General features: G+C 42.3%; 2 protein-coding genes across 3 annotated transcripts; one reads left to right on the forward strand and one right to left on the reverse strand.

Annotated features, from left to right (window-relative positions):
• Positions 1 to 150: 150 nt before the first annotated feature.
• polr1a (RNA polymerase I subunit A) lies at positions 151 to 19,568 on the reverse strand. The gene is given in 35 exon segments (XM_076291808.1): positions 151 to 444; positions 630 to 794; positions 918 to 1,035; positions 1,480 to 1,680; positions 2,858 to 3,100; positions 3,444 to 3,554; positions 3,877 to 4,015; positions 5,039 to 5,064; positions 5,066 to 5,206; positions 5,600 to 5,735; positions 6,024 to 6,191; positions 6,660 to 6,871; positions 7,563 to 7,784; positions 7,999 to 8,164; positions 8,573 to 8,655; positions 9,685 to 9,837; positions 10,421 to 10,519; positions 11,995 to 12,153; positions 12,273 to 12,355; positions 12,744 to 12,927; positions 13,361 to 13,510; positions 13,815 to 14,006; positions 14,406 to 14,660; positions 15,103 to 15,330; positions 15,633 to 15,755; positions 15,984 to 16,154; positions 16,496 to 16,658; positions 16,861 to 16,966; positions 17,281 to 17,361; positions 17,742 to 17,824; positions 17,927 to 18,012; positions 18,260 to 18,370; positions 18,552 to 18,701; positions 18,789 to 18,993; positions 19,412 to 19,568. Coding segments are annotated over 35 exon segments (5,091 nt in total). The 5' UTR covers positions 19,489 to 19,568; the 3' UTR covers positions 151 to 343.
• Positions 19,569 to 19,832: 264 nt separating this feature from the next.
• ptcd3 (pentatricopeptide repeat domain 3) lies at positions 19,833 to 27,561 on the forward strand. 2 transcript variants are annotated; one of them, XM_076291817.1, is made up of 24 exons: positions 19,833 to 19,916; positions 20,129 to 20,181; positions 20,270 to 20,309; positions 20,528 to 20,573; positions 20,668 to 20,736; positions 20,904 to 21,008; positions 21,158 to 21,281; positions 22,023 to 22,135; positions 22,365 to 22,441; positions 22,576 to 22,663; positions 22,752 to 22,812; positions 22,927 to 23,009; positions 23,678 to 23,822; positions 24,014 to 24,064; positions 24,259 to 24,348; positions 24,524 to 24,552; positions 24,664 to 24,770; positions 24,935 to 25,013; positions 25,132 to 25,222; positions 25,359 to 25,444; positions 25,716 to 25,864; positions 26,202 to 26,243; positions 27,075 to 27,233; positions 27,412 to 27,561. In XM_076291817.1, exons 1-24 carry the CDS (start codon positions 19,843 to 19,845, stop codon positions 27,455 to 27,457), a joined length of 2,007 nt encoding a protein of 668 aa, XP_076147932.1. In that variant the 5' UTR covers positions 19,833 to 19,842; the 3' UTR covers positions 27,458 to 27,561. The 2 variants fall into 2 exon arrangements, with proteins under 2 accessions (XP_076147932.1, XP_076147933.1); XM_076291818.1 differs by lacking the exons at positions 25,716 to 25,864; positions 26,202 to 26,243; positions 27,075 to 27,233; positions 27,412 to 27,561 and adding an exon at positions 25,581 to 25,703 and having other exon boundaries at positions 25,359 to 25,479.
• Positions 27,562 to 27,602: the final 41 nt, after the last annotated feature.

A 27,602-nucleotide genomic window follows, 5' to 3' on the forward strand; every position in this document is an offset into this window, starting at 1 on the left:
ATCCTATCATGTAGTTGATTTAAAGTTAAACAGAAAAACACTGATGGAATTGAATATTAACAGAGGATTTTTTTTTTTTTTAAACAAAAATTAACTACATAGTTGATATTCCATAGGGGTAGTCATGAAGCAGCTCACACTAAAAAGGAGTTCAGGCAGCTGAAAATATATTTATTTCACAAATATTTCATAATACATTGTCATAAACATAATTGAAACAGAAATAGTACAAATCAGACATATTTGTTCTGTTCTATGCATCAGTATCGGTGTGCTGATTTCAGCTTCATCTTCTTCAAAACGGTCTACTGTTTGCCATGCTCATTGATCATGACATGAAACACTACTGCAGTGGTTGCTTCAAATCAAAAATCCCTGTTCCTCCTTTGACAACTTTTCCAACTACGATGCAAGCGGAGGGAGATCGCAGCTGGTCATGCGAGCCTGATAAGAAGAGAGAGATCATGATCACTCAGTAGTCACTGACAAATCTCAAAGGCCCCCATGCATATTCTTATGCAGTCATCATGACACGCTAAATATAAAGCTTAATGTCTAGCTGGCCCAGATAAGACAAGAGCTCAATTTCAACATAACAAACATGGTGGGAGCCAACAAAAGTCACATACCCAACATAGTGGCGTCCTTGAGGAACTTGTAGCTTGTTTCAAAGGTCATCTGTTGTAGGGGAGAGGAGTTTGATCTGATGCCAAATCGGTTCAGAGGTTTGTAAACACCTTCAAAGCACATGTAGTCAGCCACCAGAGACAAGTGTCTAGGGTCCACCTCAATACCTGATCAAAAAAAAAGAAGAGGTTTGGCCATTTGCAGAAATACTCCTTAATACTGCCACATAATTATATAGGGTCTGTTCTTTTCTTTCTTTTTTTTAAAAAAAGGAGCAGAAGGGCACACACCATACACGGCAAACACGTCTTTGATTTCCTTTTCGATAACGCGCAGGGCCACCTCAATGCCATATGTATTGGCCATGGCATGGACTTCGTTAGAGTACAGCCTATTCAAATCAAGAATCTACAAAAAACACACACACACACACACACACACACACACACACACACACAAAGTGATTAAATGTGGGATATGATTTGTCAATGTTGACAGAATTAAAAATGAACATGTGAGGCAAATATAAAACACAAAATGATGACACCATGTTCCTTTCCTGTTACAATCCTCTGAAAAGAATCTATACCAACAAATCCATTTGTTTTTAATGAATGGAATATGTAACGGAAATGGAATGGAATATGTAACGGAAATGGAATGGAATATGTAACGGAAATGGAATGGAATATGTAACGGAAAAATGGCAATGTTGTTATTTAGTGTCACATTTGCCAGTGCTGTACTTGAGAGTGAGTTGAGCAAATATATCATTTCACCACATGTTTTACATTCTATCACTGTATGTGATGAATAAAACCCCTTGAATCCTTCAGAATTATTGACACTCACATCACCATGTTTAAAGATCTCTTGCATATTTATGCCCTCTGTGTTGAGGACGGTCTCTTTGGAACCGTCCTTTTTGGTGACCTCATTCAGAAGGCAGCGCGTGATCCCTTTCGTCTCCACAATGACGGCATTCTGAGCCTGAGTCACGATGAGTGATGTCAGGTCAAAGTGCACATTAGTGACTGGGAGAATGATGGTTGCCTGTAGGAAACAGAAAAACATACTGTATCTCTTCATGGAAACTGCATGACATGAAGCTGCCTTTTTTAATGAACAAATTCCACTTAGGAACAGGCCACTATATAAATTACAATCACTACGTTTTCATGCCGGGAATAAACGGTTTTGAATCAGTTTATTGCCCAAATTTCGTTTATGTCAATATTCCGTTTAACCTGTTAACAAGCAAGTAGAATGTCACATTTTGAGCAAATTCCTGTTTACATAGCAATCAACATTATTTTGAATAAGTCAGCGATGCAGCCTACAAATAGGCTCCCAATGTCATGACGTAAATCTTTGACTGAACAAGTGAAGGTGCAAGGCATAAGTGTATCTCCTTGTCTTTCCAAAAGTGTGTGCGTTGTTTCGTCATGATTAGGAAAGTGTGTGAGAGAAAATTGGTTCATTTTATCCTAATTCTGTGCGAATTGAGCATGAGCAACACTCTTCCTTCTGGGAGCATATTCCGTTTAAGGTGTTTTCATGATCCAATATTCCGTTTAAAACAGGCATATGCTAGGGTGTGCAAATGGTTTATTGGTAACCTAATATGGCCTTTTTCGGTTTATTTCAATCAGAAAAAGGTGTTTACAAGACACACATATTCGGTTTATTCCCAATAAACTGATTCAAAACTGTTTATTGGCTGCATGAAAACTTGATGAATATTGAATGTTGAATGACTTACAATGAAACACTTGTGTTAGAATAGTATAGTTCCAACCATGTAAGTTGCTAATGTAGTTAGCAGCTAACTTTATGGGAAATGTACCCCAGGTTGACTTATATTATATAGCAGCCAGTTAGAAAACAAGAAAGCCTAACTGTGTATATTGTATACTGCATAACTTTGATGGTGTTATTGTAAGGCAAGTTTCATCTTACATGTAAGGCTTCCTAGTTTCAGACAAAACTCTACAATATCTTAAGAAGTTATTTACTACATACTTCTGAGGGATCATAACACAATACTGATCCTACCCCAGAGTGCATATACCCTGTAATGGCACAGACTTCCAGAAAAAAATACATTGTACTAACATATCAATAGTATACTATAGTATAGCATCTGAGGACACTGGGGTGGACCAGCCTAATTGTGCAACACAATCATAGGAGTCGTAAGCTCAAGCTAATGTTAACAGACAGGACCCACCTCACACCAGAGTCCATTCACGCTGTCGTATTTGTAGCTCTCTATGGTGTTGCCAATGGCCAGGACAGCGTTCACCCTCATCTGGTCCTGACTCTCTGTCTCCTCCGGCCCGCCAGGGAGCTCTGCGTGGTCTGGGGCCGGAGACTCTCGGGACTCCTCGTCTGGCGACCCCTCCGCCTCCTCCTCTGCAGGCTCTGCCTCTGCTTCCTCCTCCTCACCGCCCTCTTCACTGTCGTAATCCACCTGAGGTCGGAGGAGAGGGAGCGGGATTTAGCGAGCGCGTTTATCCAAAGCGACCCGAGCCAAGTGTGAGTGACGCAAATGCTGCCTGCCCCCCCACACCTGCCGCCGAAAAAGCAATCAGGGGTTTGGAGCCAATGTGTTGGTCTAGAACAAACAAACACTCAAGAGGTGGGGAATGGAAAACTCCCTACAATACACACAAGCAAGACCTATTCAAGTCCAACATTTGAGAGCATGACTCTGAACATCCCACCAGAGAGACAATTCTAGAGAAGTGGCGTTATACTACAGGTTTACGATGGCAAAAGGACAGGGCGTTTGAAGGAAAGACTCTGGTCAGCACCTCTTCCTCCTGTTTCTCTCTCCTCTTGGCATCGGAGGCGTCAGCATCTCCTTCTTCTGCTTCGTCGTCGACGATCCTCATCTCTTGCTCTACGTTTGCCTCTCCATCGTCCTGCAGATGTAGACGCAGAACTTTGCTTCAGAACCAAAATTCATAAAACACTTCATCAATCCATCAAACACTTGGTATTTGTGCCGCATCATTATTCATTAACTAGACCTTGGGCACATACAGTACTGACAAAATTGTACAAAAGTTTTGTTAAAGTCCAAAATTCAAGTACCGGTAGAAACTAAATCGTGTTGCCATGGAGATCCTTACAGATTATTAATCTTGTTTCATGTCATATCGGTTAGTTGTCTACAATTCATCAAAGATCAACCATAGTGATGATTCAGTGATGATTCCCTTCATGTTGAAAGCATGAGAGTACCTCAGCAGGAGCAGCAGGACCGGCCGTCTCCCCATGCTGGTCCTCATCCCTCCGTGTGGCTTTGCGCGAGTCAACAGCGGTGAGGGAGGCCAGCTTGATACTCAGCTTCTTGATAGCTTCCAGCAGTATTCTGAAGAACCTGGAAATTGAAGAATGGTAGGAAACTCAATTGGACAAGCAGGGGGTACTCCCACTAGACAAAATGTCTTAAAAAAAAACATCTATCTATAAAGTAAGAAGTGTCTGTGTGTCTGTCCTAATGTCTGTGGCACGCATATCTCGCTGACCGTTTGTCAGACTGACCTAAGATTTCGTATGTGGCTTGCGCGTGGCACAAAGGTGTGCAATCTCGATTTTGAAGATTTTTGAATGCTTATTTACGTAGGACGTTTATCGCTGCACTGCACTGTTTCCAAGGGGACCAGTTTTAGGGGAGCTCCACCCCATGTCTAGGTCTCACTTTGATGATCGTACGCAGATTTTGCAACAACATGCCAACAAACAAGGGTATAAAAGTATGTGCAATAAACTGAGGCTTTGAACAGCCCAGGCTACTTTGGACTTGAGACTTTGACTAAACAAACGACAATTCCGACTGCAAGGTCCCAAATTAAAACGAGCGATAGGCTAATGCCACATAGCTAGACAACAAGTGGCAGACTGAGCGACGTCACTTATGCTTATGTTTTTGAGTCACATTGTTGCAAATTTCGAAAAATTATGCATCATTCCACTAAATGGTTTGTCTTCAGTATTAGGAAGTTATTCAGTAAGCTTAATACACATTTAGCCTTAACTCTTTGTTAGGCTTTTGCCATTCTGATCTGTAGAAATGTCACATGCAGCCATGCCTAAATTTATTACACATTTATTAGAGGCCACATTAATTATAGGCTAATATATTCTAATATTCAGTATTCATTATTGAATGCTTAGCTGGAATGATGTTTCCCTATCATCCAACTTTTAAAGCAGGCATACCTGTGGGCATGTAATTGGGCTACGGGTTTTCTTCAAGAATGGCATGTTTGAACGGGCCCTGCACTAGTTTACAAAAATGATGTGAGCAGGGAACCTATTGAAACTTCCAGAAAAATGAGGAAATTAATGAATGTCAAAAAATGGTGCCGTCGTCCACACCCCATGCTAAAAGTGGCAATACCTGTTCTCCATGTAGCGCAGGATCGATCTGCTGCGGGGTGAGCATCTTGTCCTGTTGGTAGCGCTCTGGTGGCAGGAAGTGGAAAGCCACGTTGAACACTCTGTTCTTCTGCTGGGCCTTTTTGCCATCAAACCGCAGTGTCTCCACCACATCCACCTTGTAAAGGACCTGTGACCAGGCGTCAAGAGGAAACATAGCATTCTTAATAATAGCTATCTGGAATCTGTCTGAATAGGCTACTTATGCTAACCTGCTACACTGCTTAAGTCCTCATTAAGAACTGCTAAACTGTGAACTGGTACCTGCTAAAAGTCCTAATTAATACCAACAATACCAGTTCCACCAAGATTTCACAATGGTAAATGACAGAAATGATATGCTTTGAGATATTAATTTCTGTACTCTCAGAGTTGGTGAAGTCTGAGGTTCAGTATCTTGTTCAAGGACATGTTTGCATATAGGTCAAAGGAGCCAAATGTGAAGCAAGTGGTTCAGTAGTTAAACCATACAGTACCTCAGCCAAGCACACTCTAGTGGTTTAGTAGTTAAACCATACAGTACCTCAGCCAAGCACACTCTGTTGAGTTTTTTCTTGAGGACCTTCACCCTCTTCAGGGCTTTCTTGGTGTCCAGAACAGGGATACTCATCATGGGAGTCTTGATTTTGGAGCTGGCGATCATCAGGATCTCACGCAACCTGTAAGATGACCGAAAACACCACCAAAAGTCAAGTAAGCTGCCACTTGAACCATTTACATAATGTCACAGTAGGTTTGACAGGGAATAAAACACCCACATTAGAAGTGTTTTCAGAAATCATACTATCAGTAAATATTTGTTTATTTTTACTGCCATTCAGCAATTGTTGCTACCAAAACCTTGCACCTTTCAGGTCTTAGCTGAGATTAGCTAAATGGCTGAGGTATACCAGGCTTTTGCCAACTGATCTGTGTTGGATAAGCAGTGCAGGAGAAGGACAGGTCACCTGGGGATACCGAGGGTGACGTTCATCTCTCCTCTGCCGGCGAAGTGGAAGGTGTTCAGGGTCATCTGGGTGGACGGCTCCCCAATGCTCTGGGCAGCCAGGAGCCCCACAGCCTCCCCGGGGTCACACAGTGCCCTCTGCCACTTCATCTGCAGCAGATCCCTCAGCCTGAACACACACGCACACGCGCACACACACACACACACACACGCACACGCGCACACACACGCACACGCACACACACACGCACACATACGCACACACACACGCGCACACACACACACACACGCGCACGCGCACACACGCACACACACACACACACGCGCACGCGCACACGCACACGCGCACACACACACACACACACACACACACACACGCACGCACGCACACAGTGTTTTTCAATCACTGTTTTGCATCAATATCATGCACACCTACAAGTCTGCTTGCATTTGCTTTTTTGAGCACAGGAAGTTCACAATTAAAACAGGCACATACATAATTGCACTGCACAAGCACTGACCATGAAAAGCCTTTCTGCATAGCTAAAGTGTGGACAGGTTGGACTGGTCCTATTGTTTGCTTGTGTGAGTGTTTGTCTGGATTCCTTTCGGCATTTCAAAACAAATAAATACTCACCTGTCGGCATCCAGGTCCTTGGTATCGTTGCGGTTTGGACTATTCTCTAACTTGCTGAGGTAGGACTCCACGATAGATTCGAAAGTCTCGGACACGGAGCCGAAGGAGATGTCGGGTCGGTGCACAGCTAGGCAGGGGTCGGGGCAACGGGACGTCTTCTTCAGATACTTCATCCGGTTGGGCTCATCCAAACCGGCCCACCGCTCAACCAGCTGATGAGATCAGAGGACAGTCTGATTACCATTGTGTTACGAGTTGTTCACTATATACAGATTTTACAACAACCGTAGTATGTAAGTATATGGGAGTATATGTAAGTGTCAATAAGCAAACACATACTAAATAAAGATACAAATTTACATTCATCACTCATATCTCTTAGGAACTTAGGACTTAATTAGGAAATGGGAAATAAATTACAGTATAGATATCTTTGTGTAGTTTACAGTTGGAAGACATCCATCACTTTCCCTACATACTTCGTCATTTAGCAGGCATTTAGCAGGCATGTTCATGAGTCCCCATGTTATGGTGCCACACTCTGGGGGCATGTTCATGAGTGCTACACTCTGGGGGCATGTTTATGAGTCCCCATGTTTGTGCTCCCAGAGTGTAGCGCTGTTGGCTGCAGGCAGCAACTCGAGAGTCGTTGTGTTCCGTACCGATTTCTCCTTTAACCCAAAGCCATGTACCGGGTTGTATATAACATGTCTGCCTGTACCAAACCCCTGAGGTATTGTGAGCATCTTACGCAATTGAAACACAATCAAAGCTATCTAAACTGCCTGTACCAAACCCCTGAGGTATTGTGAGCATCTTACTCAATTGAAACACAATCAAAGCTCTCTAAACTGTCTGTAGCAGAGCCTGAGCACTGCTAGCTAAAGGGTGAACACGCAGTACCTGCAGAGTGGCCATCTCTCGGCCGTTGGTCATCGCAGCATTTGCAGCCTGGGCCTTCATCTTGGCCAGCTTCTTCTGCGAGAAGAGCAGGAAGGCTCCCTCTCGGGGGGATACGCTCTCTCGCTTGGCCCTCCACTTCCTGATGGCCTTCTGGTGATTGGCTGAGACGCTGGAGTCCATCTTGGACAGCACTTCATCCAGGCACTTGGACTTCCTGATGACCTGCAAGGACGTTTACATTTACTCAAACAAATTATTTGATGATATCCACGTATTCAACACAGACACATTCACAAACACAGACACAACACATTCAACACAGATTTAAAGTAGACCATTACAGGATTAGACCAAAGAGGTTTAATTTCAGCAGCCTGACTCAGATGACTCCCACTGTATCGCATTACAGAGCACCGTATTCCCTGGCCTGCCGTACCTCGTAGTTGTCCTTGATGAAGGGGAACTGGCGTGGCAGGAGGAACTGGGTCTTGGGAATGTCCAGGCCATCCTCCCCATAGAGGAACTGCACCACGCTACCGTCACTGTCCCTCACGGTCAGGTCGTACTGAACCACCAGACCCTCCAGGTGCTTGATCACACATCTGTGAGAAACATTTTCCAGTCAACAAGGTGGAAACCACAACTAAAATGCATTTCCGAGGAACTGCGAAGTGTGCTTGCTCAGGTGCATTTCACCAACGTGAGAGGACAGTGGAATATGCTACGTTGACCTTGGCTTGATCCAAGGATTCTAACCGTGCCTTTCAGAGTTGGAGCAACATTTTTCAGTCAACAAGGTGGAAACCACAACTAGCAGTGGTGGAGCTGGTGTGTCAGTAAGTGAGGTGTTTGGGGGCACTTTCTACAACCAGGCCAGAGGTGCGTGTGGTAGCATGTTAAATACGCCTACACACAAGGCTAGTGGAGAGTTTAGTTGGGTGAGAAAAAACACAGGGCTATTTTGAGCCTAGAGTTATTCCATATAAATTCAGTTGTGTATCCAAACCCACCTTTGCAGGTAGCCTGATCGACTGGTCTTTACAGCTGTGTCGACAAGACCTTCACGGCCAGCCATGCAATGGAAGAAGAACTCCTGAAACATGGACAGAAAACCAATCAATCAAAGATCAGTTCATTGGCCTTATACCCAGGGGGCAAAATCCCTATCTTTTCGGAAATCAGACATGGTATGTTGCAAAAGGTTGATGTGCAAAAATGAAATCTAGGATGTTCAAGGATCACAACATGGATGCACAACCTGGCTAACGAGCTACTAGAAACCCACAGGATATGTTCAAACGATGTGTGTCCCTACTGCAAAAAGTTGTGCACAGTTTGTTTCTAGCCTAAACTATCATGGAGATATTGTACAGATTTCAACAATAGAATTCGACCATGCTGGTATGATTGCGTCGGTTGCTCCTGCAGGTGTACAACTTCGTTTACTCTTTCGTTTACATGGACCCATAGAATCAGCGTTTTAAGAAATCTTCACTTAAAATAAAAAAATTAAATATCCATTTGGGGGAGCTAAAAAACAAAAAGCCCAAACGCAAAACAAATATGCGTTTATACAAATATCTAGATACGTGTAAATGACCCCTTATAGATAGAGAGTTGCGACAACTCTGAATTCAACATGGATTTTAAGAACCTTACATTGTTGCGGAACAGAATATTCTGTTATAATCAAAACTCTCATGGGTTAAAAAGCAGCATTAGGGCTTGCATTGTTTAAACCTTCCATGTAGGTTTCCAGTAGTTAGTTGACCAGGTTGTGCACCCAGGTTGTGATCCTTGTAGGTCCTAGATATCATTTCTGGGTCACAACCTTTTACAACATTCCATGTCTGTAAAACCCCTTTTACCCCCTGGGTATTAGGTTACAAACTAAACGCAAAACCACCACGCAGAGTTGTGGTTCAGAACTGAAAATACTGTTTCACTGTAAACCATATGATGTTAAATCTGTAAACAGATAATCAAAATACAGTGGGCAACAGGCTTCATTGTCCCAACATTTCTAAAAATGGCATAACATCAAGTAGGCCAGTGAACAGAGAGCTGGGGAAAATCCTCAGCACGTGTCGATCATGAGGGGAGCCAGAAGAGCTCTACTCACCGGTGGCTTAATCCCGGTCAAGAACCTTCCGGAAACAAAGCCACCTGAGCGAGGAGCGCTGTCATAAGGCTGGAAACAGGGCAGGGATTTCCCAGAGGGCATCAGTGGTGGACGTCTGCCCTCCAACTCAATCTGACCCAGCAGGCAGGAGATCTGAGAGGGGGAAAGCCCAAAGGGCGAATAGTTAGGACTTAGTGCGTGTTAACACTTTTAGTTTTGATTGAACTCAACGGGGACAAAGTCATTAGCAGAATTGTTCTTAAGTGGAAAAAGCAAAACAAACATTACAGTGTGTTATAATTATACAAATAATTTAACAACAAAATGCCTTTGCTGTATTGGTATTTTAGTTTAAACTAAAATAAAGTTTTGCTACTTTGTTTGGAACATTGATGAAGCATGATTACATCAATCAAACATCTCATGTCTACGTTTATTTTAATGTAGCCAGATTGTAAGGAAGGATCCGATTAGTTGCTACTTGGATATGATGGGTTTTTTTTCTCCATATTTTTTATTTAATGTATGTATATTTTAATGTAATGTATTTGTATATGTTTTATTTAATGTATGTATATTTTAATGTAATGTATTGGTATATGTTTTATTTAATGTATGTATATTTTAATGTAATGGACTGGTCAACACCCATTATCTCAGGTGACCCCATTTGAATTTCAGGCGACCCCACATGGGGTCTTGACCTCAAGGTTGGGAAACGATGTCTCATACACACCTGCATGGTGTTGACAGTGGAGCCCTTAGCTCCAGACTGCACCATCAGCTGCAGGTTGTTCTCAGGGAAGGACCTATGGAGGCCCATAGGCATGCACACCTGCCCCAGGGGAAACACAGAAACACACACACACACACACATATACACACACACACACACACACACACACACACGTACACGCACACACAGTCAAGCACTCCAGCAACATTCTTTCGTCTTTGTCATCAGGGTGGTGTGTTTATGTGTGTGTTGCTGGTTTGGAAAAAAGGTGACAGTGGAAAAGACATCTTGTGACTATGACAATGCGTGTACATCCATTCACACATGATTTCAGAGTGCATCCATTCAGTCAATGCAGATTATAATTTGTTTGTATAAACGCTATATCACCATTTCAATGAATTTTCATAAATACCTTTTTTACATTTTGTTTTTCCAAGTAATTTCAGTGGAATTTTTTTTATTTTATTTTTTTATTTTGATTTATCTTTACTCAATCAAAACAACACAACAGCAATTTGACTGATATTACCTGAACTACACAATTAAATAGCCTGACTTTGTAATGTTTTTTAAAAACGTATATATTTGCGTTTTGGAACCACACTCTTCGAATATAAAAATAACTACCGCACTCATATTAGTTTCTGCCTGATAGAGAGTGAGAGAGAGAGAGAGAGAAAGAAAGAAAGAGAGATTGTTTCAAACTGAACACCAATAAGATCATTCAAGAATCTAAATAAAAATATTTAGAACATTGGCAAAAAGAGACAAAAAAACAAAGCAAATTAGAATGTTACCGGTCAATAAAATCTGAATACCAATTGGAGGAATATCTCTTTACTGTTAGAGATATAAAGCGACAGATCCTGACCAAATACAGACTCAGTGACCACAGTCTAGCCATAGAAAAGGGCAGACTGAGAAAATCCTGGTTGCCAAGAGAGCAAAGAATATGTGGTCACTGCGTAACAGGTGAGGTTGAGACTGATGTGCACTTTCTTCTTCACTGTGAGAAATATACAAATTACTATACGTAAGTCATACTTTGACAGGCTTACAAGCCTAATCCCAGGGTTCAGAAATCTAGAAGAACAAGAAATAATGGCAGTCTTACTCGGACAGCAGGGACAGAGAGCAAATCTTTCTGCCAAATACGTCACCGAATGCCATAAGGCAAGGGACAGTGGTTAAATAATTAAATAATTATTACTTTTATATGGCACCTATCCATATAATTACACAAACACCGTACACGCACACAGGCACGCACACACACCAGTTTGTTTGTTAATCTTGGATGCGTATCTATTTGCCATGTACTGTATTCCAAGCATTCTCTATGTAAATGTATGTCGAAATGTTCTGCTTTGGCAATGCAAAAATATTTGCCATGCTAATAAAGCTCACTTGAATTGAATTGAGAGAAAGAGAGAGACAGAGAGAGAGAGAGAGAGAGGGAGAGGGAAAGGGAGAGGGAGAGGGAGAGGGAGAGAGAGAGAGAGAGAGAGAAGGGTAACTCCTTGTTAGGAAAGGCAGAGGAAGTGTGAGCAGTATAAAACCTCCACACCCACCTTATTAATGTTGTTGTTGACCTGGTTGACCTCTTCCTTGAACTTGAGGTCCACCATGTTGAAGTCTCTCTGGTCTGGGTTGAGATGGGCATTCTGCCAGTGGTCCCGTGCCTCCACCTCCGCAGCACTGGCAGGGAGGTTGAAGGCCGCTTTCAGAGCCTGGGTGGCGGACACAATTTATGGTCAAACACAATAATAAAATTCAAATGTATTCTCCTGTCTGTTTTTGGTTGTATGAGCCCCTTGAGATGTTTTGAGGAAGACGGCGGACACTTTACCTTGGCTCCACATGTAATAGACTCTTCGATGATCTTTGTCCTCTCTGTGTTGGCGGCAGGCTTTACTAGAATATCCTCCACTCCTAACGAACAAAGATAAGCAGTGATATTAAACTTCTCTACCGTTTGAAACCAACATTGTGTAGAATTATGCCTGTAAGGTAACATCATATAAACGGATAATGTAGACTTTTTGTAAGAACATTAGAAATCCCAAAATCTTTGCTTTGATAGCAATTACTGCTATTGGCATATATCTATTAGATTAGATTACATTTTATTGTCATTGTGCAGAGTACAAGCAATGTACTTGGTACATTTACCTACTTTGAACACAAACATTTCAATTAAAAGTGACTGTATGTGGCTAGGAAGGATCCTGGGAAATAAAATCCATATCCATGTTGTTAAAACTCAATAGAGAAGCTGATATCTCATATCAGCCTCATCTGACCACCCCATGCTCCTCACCCATGGTGAAGCCGCGGTACAGCTGTAAGTAGGCGGTGAAGAGGCGCGCCAGACAGGTCAGCAGTTTCCCACTGGTCTGTCCGCCATACAGCTCGTAGCAGCAGTGCACCAGGCCGTAGGCCGAGCTGCCGTAGTGAGCCTTGTCCAGAACCCCAAGCAACAGCTCCCCCTGGCGAATGACCACCTGAACAACAGCAAGTGGACAAGTCCTGACATGTCCTCAATGTGAATATATATGTACAGTACTAAACACCTTGATATGACCTGACTATAATCTGTTTTCAAGTGCTGCTGTAAGGAATTATTGAAACATTGTTTTTATAGCAGGGTTAAGGGTTACTAAAGGTACTAAGGGTAAAACAGATGCTCTGAGGGGAAATGACTACGTTTTTAATGGCCGCAGTACTAATGTAATGGGAAATTTGACCTCAGTGTAACAGTATCAGCCATTGTATTGAGGCAAAGGTACCATTGAAGACTAATTGAGTTTAATGTTGGAGGGCTGCTGCACAGTTACCCGGGAGTAGACTAATTCAGTTTAATGTTGGAGGTCTGCTGCACAGTTACCCGGGAGTAGACTAATTCAGTTTAATGTTGGAGGTCTGCTGCACAGTTACCCGAGAGTCACACATGCTATCAGGCTGGTATCCAGGCACAGCACGGGGGGCCACTTTGATCCAGGCCTTGCTGGGGATCTTGGCCCTGCCAGTCAAATTCAGGGCAATGTGGTTCTCGGGGATGACGTTCAAGAGAAGGGTGGACACAACCTGCAGGACAACAGGAGATGATAGGATCATGAGTGACCAGCTTGTTGGAAAGTAAAACAACCTAAGAATCTAAGAACAACCTAGAACCGAAAAACCAACTCTAAAATATAGGTTGGGTTGCCTGATCCATTAGGCCAGGGACATTACATGATACAATTATGGGTGTTTTCTAGGAACAAGGAGTTTTTGCAGCAATAGAAATGACAAACAACATCTGGATTTTAATGTACCCGGAAATCACAACTGTACCATATGTATTATGTCTGCCTGTTATTGCGTGGTTTGGTTTGGTTTCACCAGTTACCTGCTTGCCAGTCCACAGGGGACAGGGCTTGAGGATGGCGGGGTGGAGCAGTTTCACTCGGCCCACTTTGTCTGTGAGGCCCCTGTAGACCAGCGCTGTGTACTGCTCCCTGGTAAAGAAGCAGCCACGGATGGTCATGCTGGTGCCGGACACCATGTGGTCCTGGATAAGGCCAGCCAGAGGCTTTCCGTCCTACAGCAGAGAGAGAGAGAGGGCAAACGCTAAGAATGTGGTAGACACTGACATTAACAGTGAAGAAAACTTTATATCCACATTATATAGTGAATCCTTAAGAACGGTCAAAGACATATTAATCTAAAGTTGATATTTATCAGATGCTTTGATCCAAAGTGTCACTGACTCACAATAGCGGGAATCAAAATTGGGTCAACTGACTGTCAGTCGGGGACGTTACCGCTGTTCCACATGTTCCGCATATGGTATACAGCATGATGAGGACAGACTACATGCTCTGAATCCTACCTCACAGTAAACAAAGGTGTGAATGGATGGATGGATGGATGGATGGATGGATGGATGGATGGATGGGTGGATGGATGGATGGATGGATGTGTCGAGAGTGTTCCTGACCTTGGGGACGAGGTACTGCTGGTCAGTGCTAACAAGCGTGTAGGCCTCTGCCCTGCTCAGCTCGCTCTGAGGGAAGTGGGCGTTCATCTCATCGCCATCAAAGTCTGCGTTGTAGGCCTTGCAGTTGGCGTAGTGAAGCCGCAGGACCTTCTCGCCGGGCAGGATGCGTGCCGTGTGGGCCTGGATGGACGGCCTGTGGAGAGTGGGCTGCCGGTTCAAGAGCAGGACATCGCCGTTCTTTATGTGCCGGTTCACCTGAGGGAGGGCAAGTGACAGGAGAGAGGTTTGGGAGATGATCATGGCTACTGAGTGGTTGGATATGGAAGAAGGTGGCATGTGACAGGCTAAAGGGAAAAGGTAGCTTTGTAGACATTACTATAAAACTTTGGTTCTTCATATCAAAACATTAAGAGAACCAGACATGAAGGGTTTGAAGCACCACGACAAATGCTTCTTTTTCAGTAGCATCAAGTACTGCTAATCATAATTACATACTAATAACATTATTTAACTTCATTAATTACAAAAATAAGGTAATGTTATGTAATCGTTGAGCTATCATTTTGGATGAATGGAACATTCACGTCGGAGTGATTACTAGGGGCAAACAGTCCAAGTGGGAACAACCTGGGACTCTCCAACCAGACATGAATACGCTGTTTGACCGGACCGAACTGTGGTGTGAGACACTACTCACGATCTTCATGGGGATCCGCTGTGTTCCGGTGCTGGGCGTGAGCAGCTGCTTGGCGATGGCCTCGCGCTGGGTGAGGCTGGTGCTGCTCAGGATGGTGCGGGAGCCGTCCTCGTTGATCACCATGGCGGCGCCCGGGTGCACGTTGGGCCCGTTGAGCACCGCCTGCCGAAGCTCCTTTACGTTCCATGGCGTCACCGGCTGCGGGTACGTCAGCTTGGTGGCAAACACCTGGCGCACACACATGGAGAGAGTGGGCATCTCACGATGGAAAAGAGCTCATCGATATGGGAGCAAACTACAAGCAATCAGTTTTCTATTACTGACATGCAAACAAGAGAAAAACGATGGGTGGTAAAACCGGCAAAAATGCCAGATGCACCAGTTTTTTAAGGGCAACAGTAGAGAAGTATTGCATTGACATGCATTTCATATCAAAAAGAAACATGTCTTGCTTTACTTTACGACCAATACACATTATCTATCATGAAACCATATACAATATAAATAAGATCAAAGCTGTGCTCTGCTACCATTGGGATGCCGATCTCACTGGTGCTGATGTACATGTCTGGACAGATGACCGAACGAGCCGCAAAGTCCACGCGCTTCCCCATCATGTGCTTCCTGAACAGACCGTCCTTCTTCTCCAGAAGCTAGGCCAGAAACACAGCATGTCACCAAACACTCAAAAACCTGGATGTTGACCTTTCAACTTATCATCTGTTGTTATCCGTTGACCTTTCAATTTCAATGAGATGACATCAATCAAATGTAAACTGAGAATGCTCTAGTTTAATTTAAGAACCTTGTGCAGTCATTTTAAAAGCGGATACAATAACTTTAGTAGCAGACAAGAAGACGTTAGTAACAAACACACCAACCTGCCGAACGCCAGGAAACTTCTCAGACATCAGCTTGTCCATGTCGCTGTCAAACACGATGTTGACGTGGCTCTGCAGCCGGACCCAGATGTTGTACAGCTTGTCTGTGGGGGTCTGACCAGGCATGCCAGACAGAAACGTCTGGTCTATCTGTCTGGCCTCCATTGTCTCCTTAAGCGAGAGGAACTAGACTGGATCAGAGCTGTGGTCACAAACTACCACTAATGACACCAACTTCATGTAACCATGTAATTACCATCCATGTAACCATGTGAAGTTGAATACAGTGGTAACCTTCAATTCTTAACAACAGAGTAATTAAACTTTCATGTGTTCATTTTTGCAACACTGCCAGACAACTCTGAGCTGCCTTCTGACATAAATAAACTGGACTGAACTGCATTTCAAGTTGGCTCTTTTACGAAATATGTCTCAAATTTGTATGTGTACTGTACATGTTTACAAGAATGAGGATGTGTGGTACACGGTTTGTGCTGTAAGTGTCTCCTCACCTTCTCCATCTCCATCTCAGTGTCTTCGATCGCCTTTGCCTTCTCTGTGGCCATGAGAGCCAGTAGCTTTTGAATCAGGACGTTGTCCTTCATCACAGCCTGCATGTTTACGGTCTGACCATTGGTGAACATCTGGTCTCCCAGGCGGTTGATAGGCCGGTACCTACAGTACACAAAAAAACCATGTGAGTCAATAATAAAATGAGTCTGATGCCAACAGCCAACACTAGAGACTCAAGTGGATGGTGTGCATTTATGAGGTATACTGTCTTTGATAACATTTGTATTGTAATTAATTGTTTTAAATGTAAAGATAAATATGCATTATGCATTATACAAATCTAATCTGGAGGTAAATTTCAGACCTGCTCGGTGGAACCAGTAGAATGTCAAGGAAGAACAGATCTGGTTTGAAGACGTTTTGTATGCCTTCAGAATCCAGTCCAGAGAACAGGTGCTTCAGGAAGAACCCTGTGATGGAGAAAGAAGTCTATGTATGTCTATGTATATCTAGAAGTATGTATGACCGTTGTGCCTAGTTTGCATCATTTACCCTCAGCTCTTTAAAAATAGTCTAATTACCACAAAAAACATTATCTCTTATGTCTGTTTATTTTTCTGTCACACTGTGATCAGCTATACACAAATAAATCAGCGCAAGATTGTAGTAAAAGTGCAGTGCATCAGATTGATTAATGATAACTTAAGCTAAATCCTGTGGGTAAAAATGGGTGTGCACAATGTCTACACACAAAGTATCTGCATTATGGAAGAAATTGCCTTACCTTCCTTTTCCCAAAGATTTAGGATATGCTCCTTAGCCAAACTGGGCGTCAGGTATCCCCGCTTGGAAATCTGAGCTTCCTCTGCAAGAAAACAACAAAAACACCATCCATCAGTCAAGCAAAACTCTATCTACGAACTCCGCAGACTCAACACTCCATGGACAGGTCAAAACTCTAGAACTCCGCAGAGTCAACACTCCATGGACAGGTCAAAACTCTATACGAACTCTGCAGAGTCAACACTCCATGGACAGGTCAAAACTCTAGAACTCCATAGAGCAAACACTCCATGGACAGGTCAAAACTCTAGAACTCCGTAGAGCAAACACTCCATGGACAGGTCTTTCAAGGGGTGAGAAAGCACGTCAGGAACTGGTAAGGACGTGAAAGTGAGACTCTAAACTGAATAAAAGAAAAGTGAATTGATCCATGTCCGACATAACAAGGTCTGATATGCTCACCTTCTGCATCGGTCTTCTTGGACGGGGCACTTGTGATGATGAGTTTGCTGTTGTGCTCTCTCCGCACTATTGCTCTGGCTGCCCTGGTGAGATTGAATCAGAAAAATAAATCAATCACGACAATCTGACAATAACATAGCTTACAGTAATAAATAACACTTCATCACAATATCAGTTCTTCTTACTTGCAGTTTGGGCATCGCCTTGGAGTCATGTGAGCTCTCCAGAAATTTGTGATGAGGCTGCCTTTCTTTTCACACACATGCTTAATCTAGAAACGAACAAACACAAGGGCGAACTCAATATCAAACCATTTTGAAGAAAACCCTTTCCCTTAATCCCTAATGGGCCACCATACAGTAGAAAAGAAAGTATCATCCTGTATCCCGAGTTCACCACCTTGTGTACCATACACAATTACAAAATGTTCCATCAAGCACACAAGAGAATTTCCACATCCACTGTCCTTACAGCATGCAGTACTACTGTCACAGGAAATGTCAAATAATGGGACTCACTGGAGTGTGATGCGCCGTTTGACCTCTTTCTGCTTGTAGAATCGGTGCGCAGTATTCCTCTAAGACCTCTTGAATCTCGGTACCAGTAGCTTGACGATTGGTTTCCAAAAACTTACAAAAGACAAGCACCAGATCAAAAGGTTTAACCCAAGCAGTGTTAACAGTGTTGGAACGTTTGTGTGACTAGCAAGTTTATTATCGCTTTACTGCTAACTTGACAGACAGTGTGAAGCCTAGTGTATGTGTCTTTTCATCAACTTATAAGTCAGAGTCTCAAATTGCTGACCCTCACCTGATTGAGAACATTCTCTAGCTCATAGACTTCTTTCAGTGCACCAACATCCAGCAGCTTCAACTGGCAAAGCAAGAGATGAATGGTAGCCCTAGTGCAGCTGAGGGTGTGGCAAACTAAACAGGATCCTCGGATGAGCAGGTAGAGTTTCTGAGAACAAAAACAAAATACATATCATATTCTGCAAGTCTAAGCTGTGTAACAGATAGTACATCTGTATGATGCCAACGCACTTACATCAAAAAATAAAGGGTTGAAGACAGGCAAAGGCAATTCAACGTGTCCAAAGTGGCCAGGGCAGTTATTATAGTCCTGCATACAGGTTGAGCACACTTCTTTGTTATCAGAGGGCCCAAGTGATAGATCATACAGGCCATTACACGCAGGGTTGCCAACGTTGTCCAGAATCTGGGGATTCGTGATGGTTTTTACACTCAATTTTCTGCAAAAAAAAAAAACATGACAGTTTGATACATTCACAGCTTTCACAGTCTCTTGAGTTTCGGGATGCTGATCATCTGAGGATCTTGTTCTATGACTGCCTAACTTAACTTCAATCCTATGAAACTTCATCCTACGTTTATGACGCGGACAATAAAATTGCAACATGTTAGGTTGAGTGCCTACAACTATCTTTCTGTATAATATTCGGTAACTCACTCTAACTGTATTACATAAATAGTAAGAGCTACAAGTAAAAGACCAAACTGGTTATCTTAGCTCAACCATAGACTGTATAATAAAAACCCCAAGCATTAACATACAGTAGGCAATAATAGCTAACGTTAACGTTATGCTTGCTAGCCATATCTGGAAATTAGAAGTGTAACGTTAACCAGTGCAACTTTGAAAATATTTACCTTATTTCATCTGAAGAGTACAAGCCAAACGACATGCCCTCGAGCCGCCTCCATGGTATTTCCTTTGCAAAAAGCATGTTTATGGGGGAACGGTAGGAGATAAATAAACTTAAAATAAATTCATGTTTTCATCCGCTTCCATGCGTGAGGCAGGAGAAGTGACACACGTGGGAGACTAAGGGACTAAACCAAAAGAAAGGGTGACCACTAAATTGAGAAAGAACGTCTTCTAATGTGGTTTAGGACCAACAAATAAAACGTTGTGTAAATACTAAAAGTTAAATAAACATAATGAATAAATCAACACATAATTTAAAGATGTTAATGACTTTCAAGCAAGCACAAAGTCATGTCCACCCTTCAATACAACTAAAGTAGTATCATCCTTACCAACAATGCATTTCGCATATGTCAAAATGGCGTCCCCCGGTATGCACGCAGGGCGTCATATTCTTAATAACAGTTTAAGGTTTCTGAATAATTTGGAGCAAACATGTCTTCGAAGGTAAGTAACTTATACCTAAGCAGCCATTTCATCTTTCGGTTGATGGCTTACCATGATGCATTTGTTTTATAACGCCATCTGACACCCTAGCTACATAATATGAATTGGAGGTCAGCATCTACACAGGGTCATAGTTTAATTGTCAAAGTAACTTGACTGACATTGTAATATCTTTAGCACGCGTCAGTGTTATACACTATTTTCTTCCTTAGAAATATTGCATGGACGGCATCTGCACTCCAGAAAATTGCAGTTGCATCAGAGGGTACGTGTGGAAGTAGCCTAGAAGTAGCCTTTCAATAGAATAAACTAGCCTGTGTATTCCCTTGTTGACATCGTTTCTACTCCTACAGGATCTTCAGACGAAATTGTCATTCCTAGAAAGAAAACATGGTATGTATGGTACAAGTTGTAAAAAAACCGATCAGTGGAAGATAATATAATATGATAATGTCAAAATCAGAAATGGGTTTGTCATGCAATAACACTTGCAAGGAAGTTGGCTTGGTTGTGTGATTCAAAATATGTTTTGGCATACTGAATGTTGAAAACATGTTGAAAGACTCAAGTTAAACTGCCTGTTTTTTTGTTTTTGTTTTTGTTTACAATAGGAGTAAAGAAGCTGTGTTGCAGGCACTTGCATCTACAGTAAAAAGGGTATGTAGTTATGAGGCGTTGCCTTTTACCATTTTGTTTGTTTGTTGTGCTTGTTGTTAGAAGTAAAATAAAACATATGATTTGTTTTCCCCAGGACCCTACAGCAGCACATTACATGTTCCAGGATGACCCATACCTCACCCCAAGAACTTCTGGAGAATTTGTGAGCAATTATATTATGTAGTATGCATTTGGACCCTTAATCTCTGGTTCCTAGTCCTTTGATCTAAATCAAGGCAAAGTCTGGGTGGAGTTGTTTGTGGGGAAACATGTTTTGCCTTCTTCTTTTGGTTCTAGTTTTTCATAGCATGTTTGTGCTTTTCTCTACAGAAACTATACTCTCTCTCGCAAGAGTCTGGTAAAGGTGCCGCCAAATACTTTATCAACTCAAACCCCAAGTTTTTCCAGAAGGACTTTGCGGAACCGCATATTCCAGTGAGTGATCATGGGGGTCTTGGACAAAGCCTTTACTGCTATAGAGCCCAGGCAATTTCTAGAGTGATTTGTAGCCATAACTCCAGTTGTTTCTAAACGGTTGTTCTTACATCGATTTTAACATGACCATTGTGCTGTCTGGTTGGCAGTGTCTGATGCCAGAGACCTTCCAGCTCCAGATTGAGGAAGTATCTGAGGCTGCACTGGTGGAGCGCATCCTACTGAGGAAGGTCAAGGCTGCTGTGGACATGTACGATCAGCTAGTGCAGTCTGGTAAGGGAAGCAAAGCACACATAAGCATGCATGGTTTTAGATGGATTCTTTATAGCATCACTGATCACTTCTTTCACAGCTCTCTCACAACATACAGCTTGGGTTAATATAGTTACCTAGATGTTAGTAAAGAGAGTTTTTATTGGATTGGGAACTTCAAACAAGTGAGCGCTAGTCCGACAGGCATTTTATCTTAGAAAATATATTGTAGGAATAAATATCTAAACTCAAACAGTGTGTATTGAAAATATACTCTAGCTTGTGTTAGCTGTATCACTACAACATTTTGGAACTGACGGTACATTTCTACATATGTTTTGAGACTGTCCAATGATTCAACTATTCTGGAAGTATGTGATTGCTTGGTATGTTACATGATCTTACAGGTATATATTTGGACCCTTGTTTACTATTATAGAAGGATGATTCAAAGTACCAATTTTCTTTATGTGACAAAAAGTGTTGATGGGCCACAGCTGCAAAAAAAGCTATTTTACAGCAGTGGTAGATACAAACTTGAAGCAATTTTGGATAGGCTCATTTTATTACATAGTTTTTCTTGGGTGTATGACTGCAAAGACAGTGTGTCTGTCTTTCACTTTATTTTATTTTTTATTCCCATCTGTATGCTCTATCTGTATGATATCTGTTGTTTATTGATTGAAAATAAAAAAAGCACAATCACAAAATAACATTTTGGAACTAAGCTGATTGGGTCGGTGCTGTGTAATCTCCGCCCAGGCACTACATTGCCACTGGATCTCACCAATGACCTGTTGGACCTGATCTGTCTCTATGGTGACCAGGACCCAAAGACAGATGACAGTGATCCTGAACAAAAAACAGAGGAAGTGGTAGGTGATGGACCACTTTTATACTATATGTACTCACAGTTAAATGGATAGGGTGTATTTTTGGTAGCCGAATGTAATTATTCACACGTAATGCACACACACACACACACACACACACACACACACACACACACACACACACACACACACACACGCACATACATACATACATATATGTTTACCATGAAGAGCAAAATCTCAGATTTGATATCTCCATGTTTTGTTTCAGGAGGAGGTCCAAGATGACCCCAGGAAGAGGAAAGGGAGATTACGCAGAGCATCAGACTTCATAAAGGTCATTTGGAGGTTAGTTCCATCACACCTGCATTTAATGGCCCTGCTGCTGAAAATGATGAATTGTAACAAGATTCATATCGTTTCTTGAAACCTTAAAAACCTTCTCCTCATGTAGTGAAACTTGCTTTGTATCTTATGCGCAGAGAGAATAACAATGCTGAAAGGATATTTAACCTCATGCCAGAGCGGGACAGTAGATCATATGGGGCACTGGTTCAAGGAATGGTTAAGGTATATTTAACAGCAGCCCTATCAGTATTCTCACTCCAGTAATTTCAGTCAAGCTGCTTATTGCTAAGTGTGCCTTCTGAATTTGCAGCATGGGGCCTACAGCAAGGCATTCAATGTCTACACAGACTTGCAGAATAATCGGTTGACAGGTGAGTGAGTGATGGTTTTAGCTTTTAGCTTTTGTTTAAATCATGAGGCTTTTGGTCAGTTGTTGCTGACCAAAACAGTTATGCTGATTTCCTGTGTGTGATCGTCTCTTGCAGCTGATGTGAACACCTTCAACGCCCTGATTTCAGCTGCCCCTGAGCTAAGGGAGAAGTACGCTGAGAAATGGGAGCTGATTTTGGTACGTCCTCCAGTGCTTTTAAATATAGTATAGTATAAGTATATATACTCTTTTGATCCGTGAGGCAAATGTGGTCTCTGCATTTATCCCAATCCGTGAATTAGTGAAACACACACAGCACACAGTGAACACACAGTGAAGTGAAGTGAAGTACACACTAACCCGGAGCAGTGAGCTGCCTGCTACAGCGGCGCTCGGGGAGCAGTGAGGGGTTAGGTGCCTTGCTCAAGGGCACTTCAGCCGTGGATGTGGGCATGGGAGAGCAGTGCTCAACCACTTTCCCCGCCCACATTTTTCCTACTGGTCGGGGATCGAACCGGCAACCCTTCGGTTACAAGCCTGACGCCCTAACCAGTAGGCCACGGGTGCCCCAATTTTATTCCATCCTACTCAAGTGAAAAGATTAAGTAGCATGAAAGTGGCTTATTTTGCAGTTGTATGCCAGCATGATGCTTGGCACAGACATAATCTGTAAAGCAATATTGTGTGTGTGTGTGTGTGTGTGTGTGTGTGTGTGTGTGTGTGTGTGTGTGTGTGTGTGTGTGTGTGTGTGTGTGTGTGTGTGTGTGTGTGTGTGTGTGTGTGTGTGTGTGTGTGTGTGTGTGTGTGTGTGTGTGTGTGTGCGTGCACGCGCTCGCATGCATATGTGTGTTTGTGTGTGCGTGTAGGAGCTGCTGAAGCAGATGGCGGAACAGAAGGTGCGGCCGAACCTGCTGACGTTCAACGCCGTGCTGAAGGCCCTGAGACGATGCGGCTCCATGGCCAGATCACAGTCCCTCCTCATCATCGGAGAGATGAAGGCCCTCGGCATCAGTCAGTTCATGCCTACTGTGCTCTGTTATTTGTTTAATAATGACATTAGAGGTGCTTTTTTTGTGTCTTTTTAAAAGAAGTACCGGTATTGAACCAAATTGACACAACTTCAGTAAACAAAATACTTTATTTGTGTGTGTGTGTTCGATTTTATTTGTTTTGTCTAACCATTTTTTCTTCTGCATCTCCAGCACCAAGTTTGGCTTCATATGACCACATCCTAGGCATTTTCTTTAAAGCAGGTGTGTGTATGTACAGACATGTCTGGTCAACATAATACAAATAATACAAAAAAACACAAATAAAACTTTTAAGCTTTTATCTAAGCATGTAAGGCAATGTTATTGGAAGTCTTCCTGAAAATATATAGCTAGGTCAAGGTATTGGCTTAGAAAAATGGCTTTAGACGTCTGATGACATTTGCTTTCCCTCTCAGCTGCCTCTTCTCAAGGTCATACGGAGATCCTACAGGATGTGCTGAATGAAATTTCTGGAAAAAGCTTTGAGCCCCAGGACCCAGATGATGGTATGATTTCAACTCCATATTTAGAACACTTCTGTAATGTTGTGGCGATATTATACAACCCTTTTTTATGCCCTTTCCAAAATACAAGCTATAAAAATGTGAGTATAAATCTAAATATAATGTAAAGTCATCCACCAACCCAAGTAAAAAAAAAAAAACTCTCTTCAATTCACAGTGATGTTCTTCCTGAACGCCATGAGAGTTGTAAGTGTTGATTATTGAAGCAGTGCACAACTTTCACAGCATGTTGTTAGTACATCTTACAGTCCAGTGTGAGTGGGGCCAAGTTACTGAAGCACATCTCTCTCTCCTCAGTGTCTGGACCATAAGGACTTGGAGCAGGCCTACAGGGTCCACAGCCTACTGCAGGTGGGAGACAACTGGAGACTGATGGGAGATTCCTACCAACAGAGTGTGTACTAGTGAGTGCATTTCATCAATCAACTGTCATCAATTACATTAATCACTGTCAGTAAGCTGTAATTATTATGCTTTTACTGTGTAGTGTTCCTGAGGGAGATTTCAATTGATGAAGTTATCTGATGAATAGTAAGGGCGTTTAAGTTTTCTCATTTTCTTTGTATAGTGGCAGATTTTTCAACCTGCTGTGCATGATGGAGCAAATAGATGTGGTCCTGAAGTGGTACAAGGAGCTGATCCCGTCTGTAAGTGCAGTGCTTGGGTGGAATAAAATCAGGCCTACAATACATGACTGTAATAAAATCACAAACACACAGCAAATTTATCACCTGACGGAAAACTCTTCTTTTGTATCGAATTCAGCTGTATTATCCAAACTCTCAAGGAATGCGAGATCTACTTCAAGCGCTTGACACAGACGGCAGACTTGATCTCATCCCACAGATATGGAAAGGTATTGATTGGCAACACTTCAAACACCTGCTTTGAATGTTACCGTTCAGAATACTAATAACTTGGTGTGGTGTTCCGTGCTCCGAGAGGGCTTTCTTGCAGATGAAAACATCTCTCTCTATTCTCATCCAACACAGATATCAAACAGCTGGGTCATGATAACAAGGTGGATTTAGTGGAGGAGATGCTGTCTCTGATGGCCAGGGAGAAGCAGAGTCCTGAGGTAAAGAGGTCACAGGAAGTAGTGGCATTACAGTGGTATGTACTGTGCCTGAATTTCAATACAGGCGTGTGCAGGGCTGTTTTAAGTTTGATATTTTGTATGTATGTAACAACTTTGAACTTTTGTAAAACTTCAGGCACAGAAAATTGGCCCTGACAACAAGATAATGAAAAACCATAGTTCAAAGAAGACGTCAAGGTTGTAATTTGCGACTAACTGAAGTCTTGTGCTGGTAGCCAACTGGAGTTCTCTTTCCCCTGCACTCCTTAAGGTTCAGCAGTCCTTTGCACAGTGTGCCCTGGATGTGAAGAGGCGCTACATTCCTAATGACTTTGGCAAATCAGTTCTGGAGTGGACAGCCAATTCTCTGGGCAGCATCACATCTGTACTGTTAGCAGCCCAGGAAAGGCAACAAGCATGGTAAGTTGTGGTCAATATAATATATATATATATATATATATTATACATCTTATTGTTAATAAGCATACGTTTCCTTGTGTTTGTGTTTACTTAGGAGATATTTTTATCAATTATTATTTTATCAATAATTATTTTAACAATAAACATGACATTAGTATAAAAATCCAATTTTAAAGTCAAATCATATTAAGTCTAGTAATACATGAGAAATATCGAGCTAATTGCTACAAGCTCTTCTAGTCCCTCAGGACTGTTAGTTTAGTAGTTCTCCTGACCATGGCCTTCTCCTAATGGAGACGCTCAGTCTTGCTTTGTTTGTTTGTTTGTTTGACACCAGGGAGATGTTGAAGCTCTTCAAGGCCAGTAACAGAGTCCCAACGTGAGTACATTGCGGTCATTACACTGAATAAAAAACAGTGAAATGTAAAATTCCTTGACTTCCCTGAAAAAAAACTGAATTTCCATGACCTACTATATAATGAAGGGTACAATATACCGGTACTGACCAAAGATTTCAGAAGAGTTGCATAGCCTTCAAAAATATTTTACCTTTTTAGAGTGAAAGATGAATAAATGGCCATTATATAAACAAAATCGGACTAACCACAACTCAAGCAACCAGTAACGCTAATAACCAGATATACACCAATTCTGAGTGGAAATATATTTGTATTAATCTATTTTGGCAAGTAAATTTTAAACTGCTACAACAAAATTCCCTGATATTCCATAACTTTGCCTCCAAAATGATAAAATTCCCAGACTTTCCATCTCTGGAATAGACTTTCCAAAATTCCATGATATTCCAGAAATTCCATGAGCCGTGGGAACCCTGCACAATACATCACATGTTATGCCCTGAGGTAAAGGGACTGTGTTACAAATGACTGCTCTACGGAGTAGATATATCTGGGAAGACAGAATATATTAATTCCCTAAAGTGTGAAAAAAATTATCTGTGAAGACTGAATATATTAATTCCCTAAAGTGTGAAAAAAATTAAGTCTGTTTACCCAACTGTAGGTTTAGGGTAGAATACACATGGCAAAGATGAGTTATTTCCTTGTACGTGTCTGAGATGACCTCATGAACTCTCCCCTCTCTGCATGTTCAGTACGTGTCTGATATGACGAGAGAGGAGAGTTCATGAGGTGATATCAGACACATACTGAACATGCAATCATGAACTCTCCCCTCTCTGCATGTCCAGCGATGCCCTGATGGAGGACTTCCTGTCGAGTATAAAGGAGGTTCAGGACGCTGACCAAGCTGTGGAGCTGGTGCAGCTGGCGGCCAGCTACTGCCTCCCCGTCACCCCATCGCTCATAGAGCGGGTCGAGCAGGAGTTTGAGCTGACCAAGGATCACAAGTAAGCAACTTCTCTCTTGCCAAGGTGTCCTACTGAAGCTGGTGGTGCACCGTTTAGTCAATTTGTTGTGGTGGATGTGGTCAACGGTTGACAGTGAAAACTGATATTAAACCATACATTGTGAACGTTTCAAATTTCAACAGTAACTGTTCTAAAATGGACTTTCTCTCTTTTTCAGGGCAACTCTGTCATCACTGGAGTTTTCTTCTGACGATAGCAAATGAGGAAGCAGTCCCCTGTTTCCAAGTGATTTAACTGTTACCAGTGCACGATCATTTAATGATGTATGTTGAGAGCTCTGTATAATAAAGAAATTGATTAATACCAATCCCATGATTGGTGTTTCAGCACGGTTTTGTTTTAAAGAAG

The sequence above is a fragment of the Alosa pseudoharengus genome, unplaced genomic scaffold, assembly GCF_046254945.1.
Source record: "Alosa pseudoharengus isolate Yale_2024_CS ecotype anadromous, Long Island Sound unplaced genomic scaffold, YU_APseudo_1.1 YU_APseudo_1.1_scf_19, whole genome shotgun sequence".
NCBI classification, from domain to species: domain Eukaryota; kingdom Metazoa; phylum Chordata; class Actinopteri; order Clupeiformes; family Clupeidae; genus Alosa; species Alosa pseudoharengus.

What these genes read in the sequence shown, in the direction of transcription:
- ptcd3 (XM_076291817.1), top strand. Translation starts at nt 19,843, where the DNA reads ATGCACGCAGGGCGTCATATTCTTAATAACAGTTTAAGGTTTCTGAAT. An exon ending in AATTGCAGTTGCATCAGAGG is followed by an intron (nt 20,182 to 20,269) that starts GTACGTGTGGAA and finishes CTACTCCTACAG; the next exon opens with GATCTTCAGACGAAATTGTC. An exon ending in AGAAATGGGAGCTGATTTTG is followed by an intron (nt 23,010 to 23,677) that starts GTACGTCCTCCA and finishes GTGTGCGTGTAG; the next exon opens with GAGCTGCTGAAGCAGATGGC.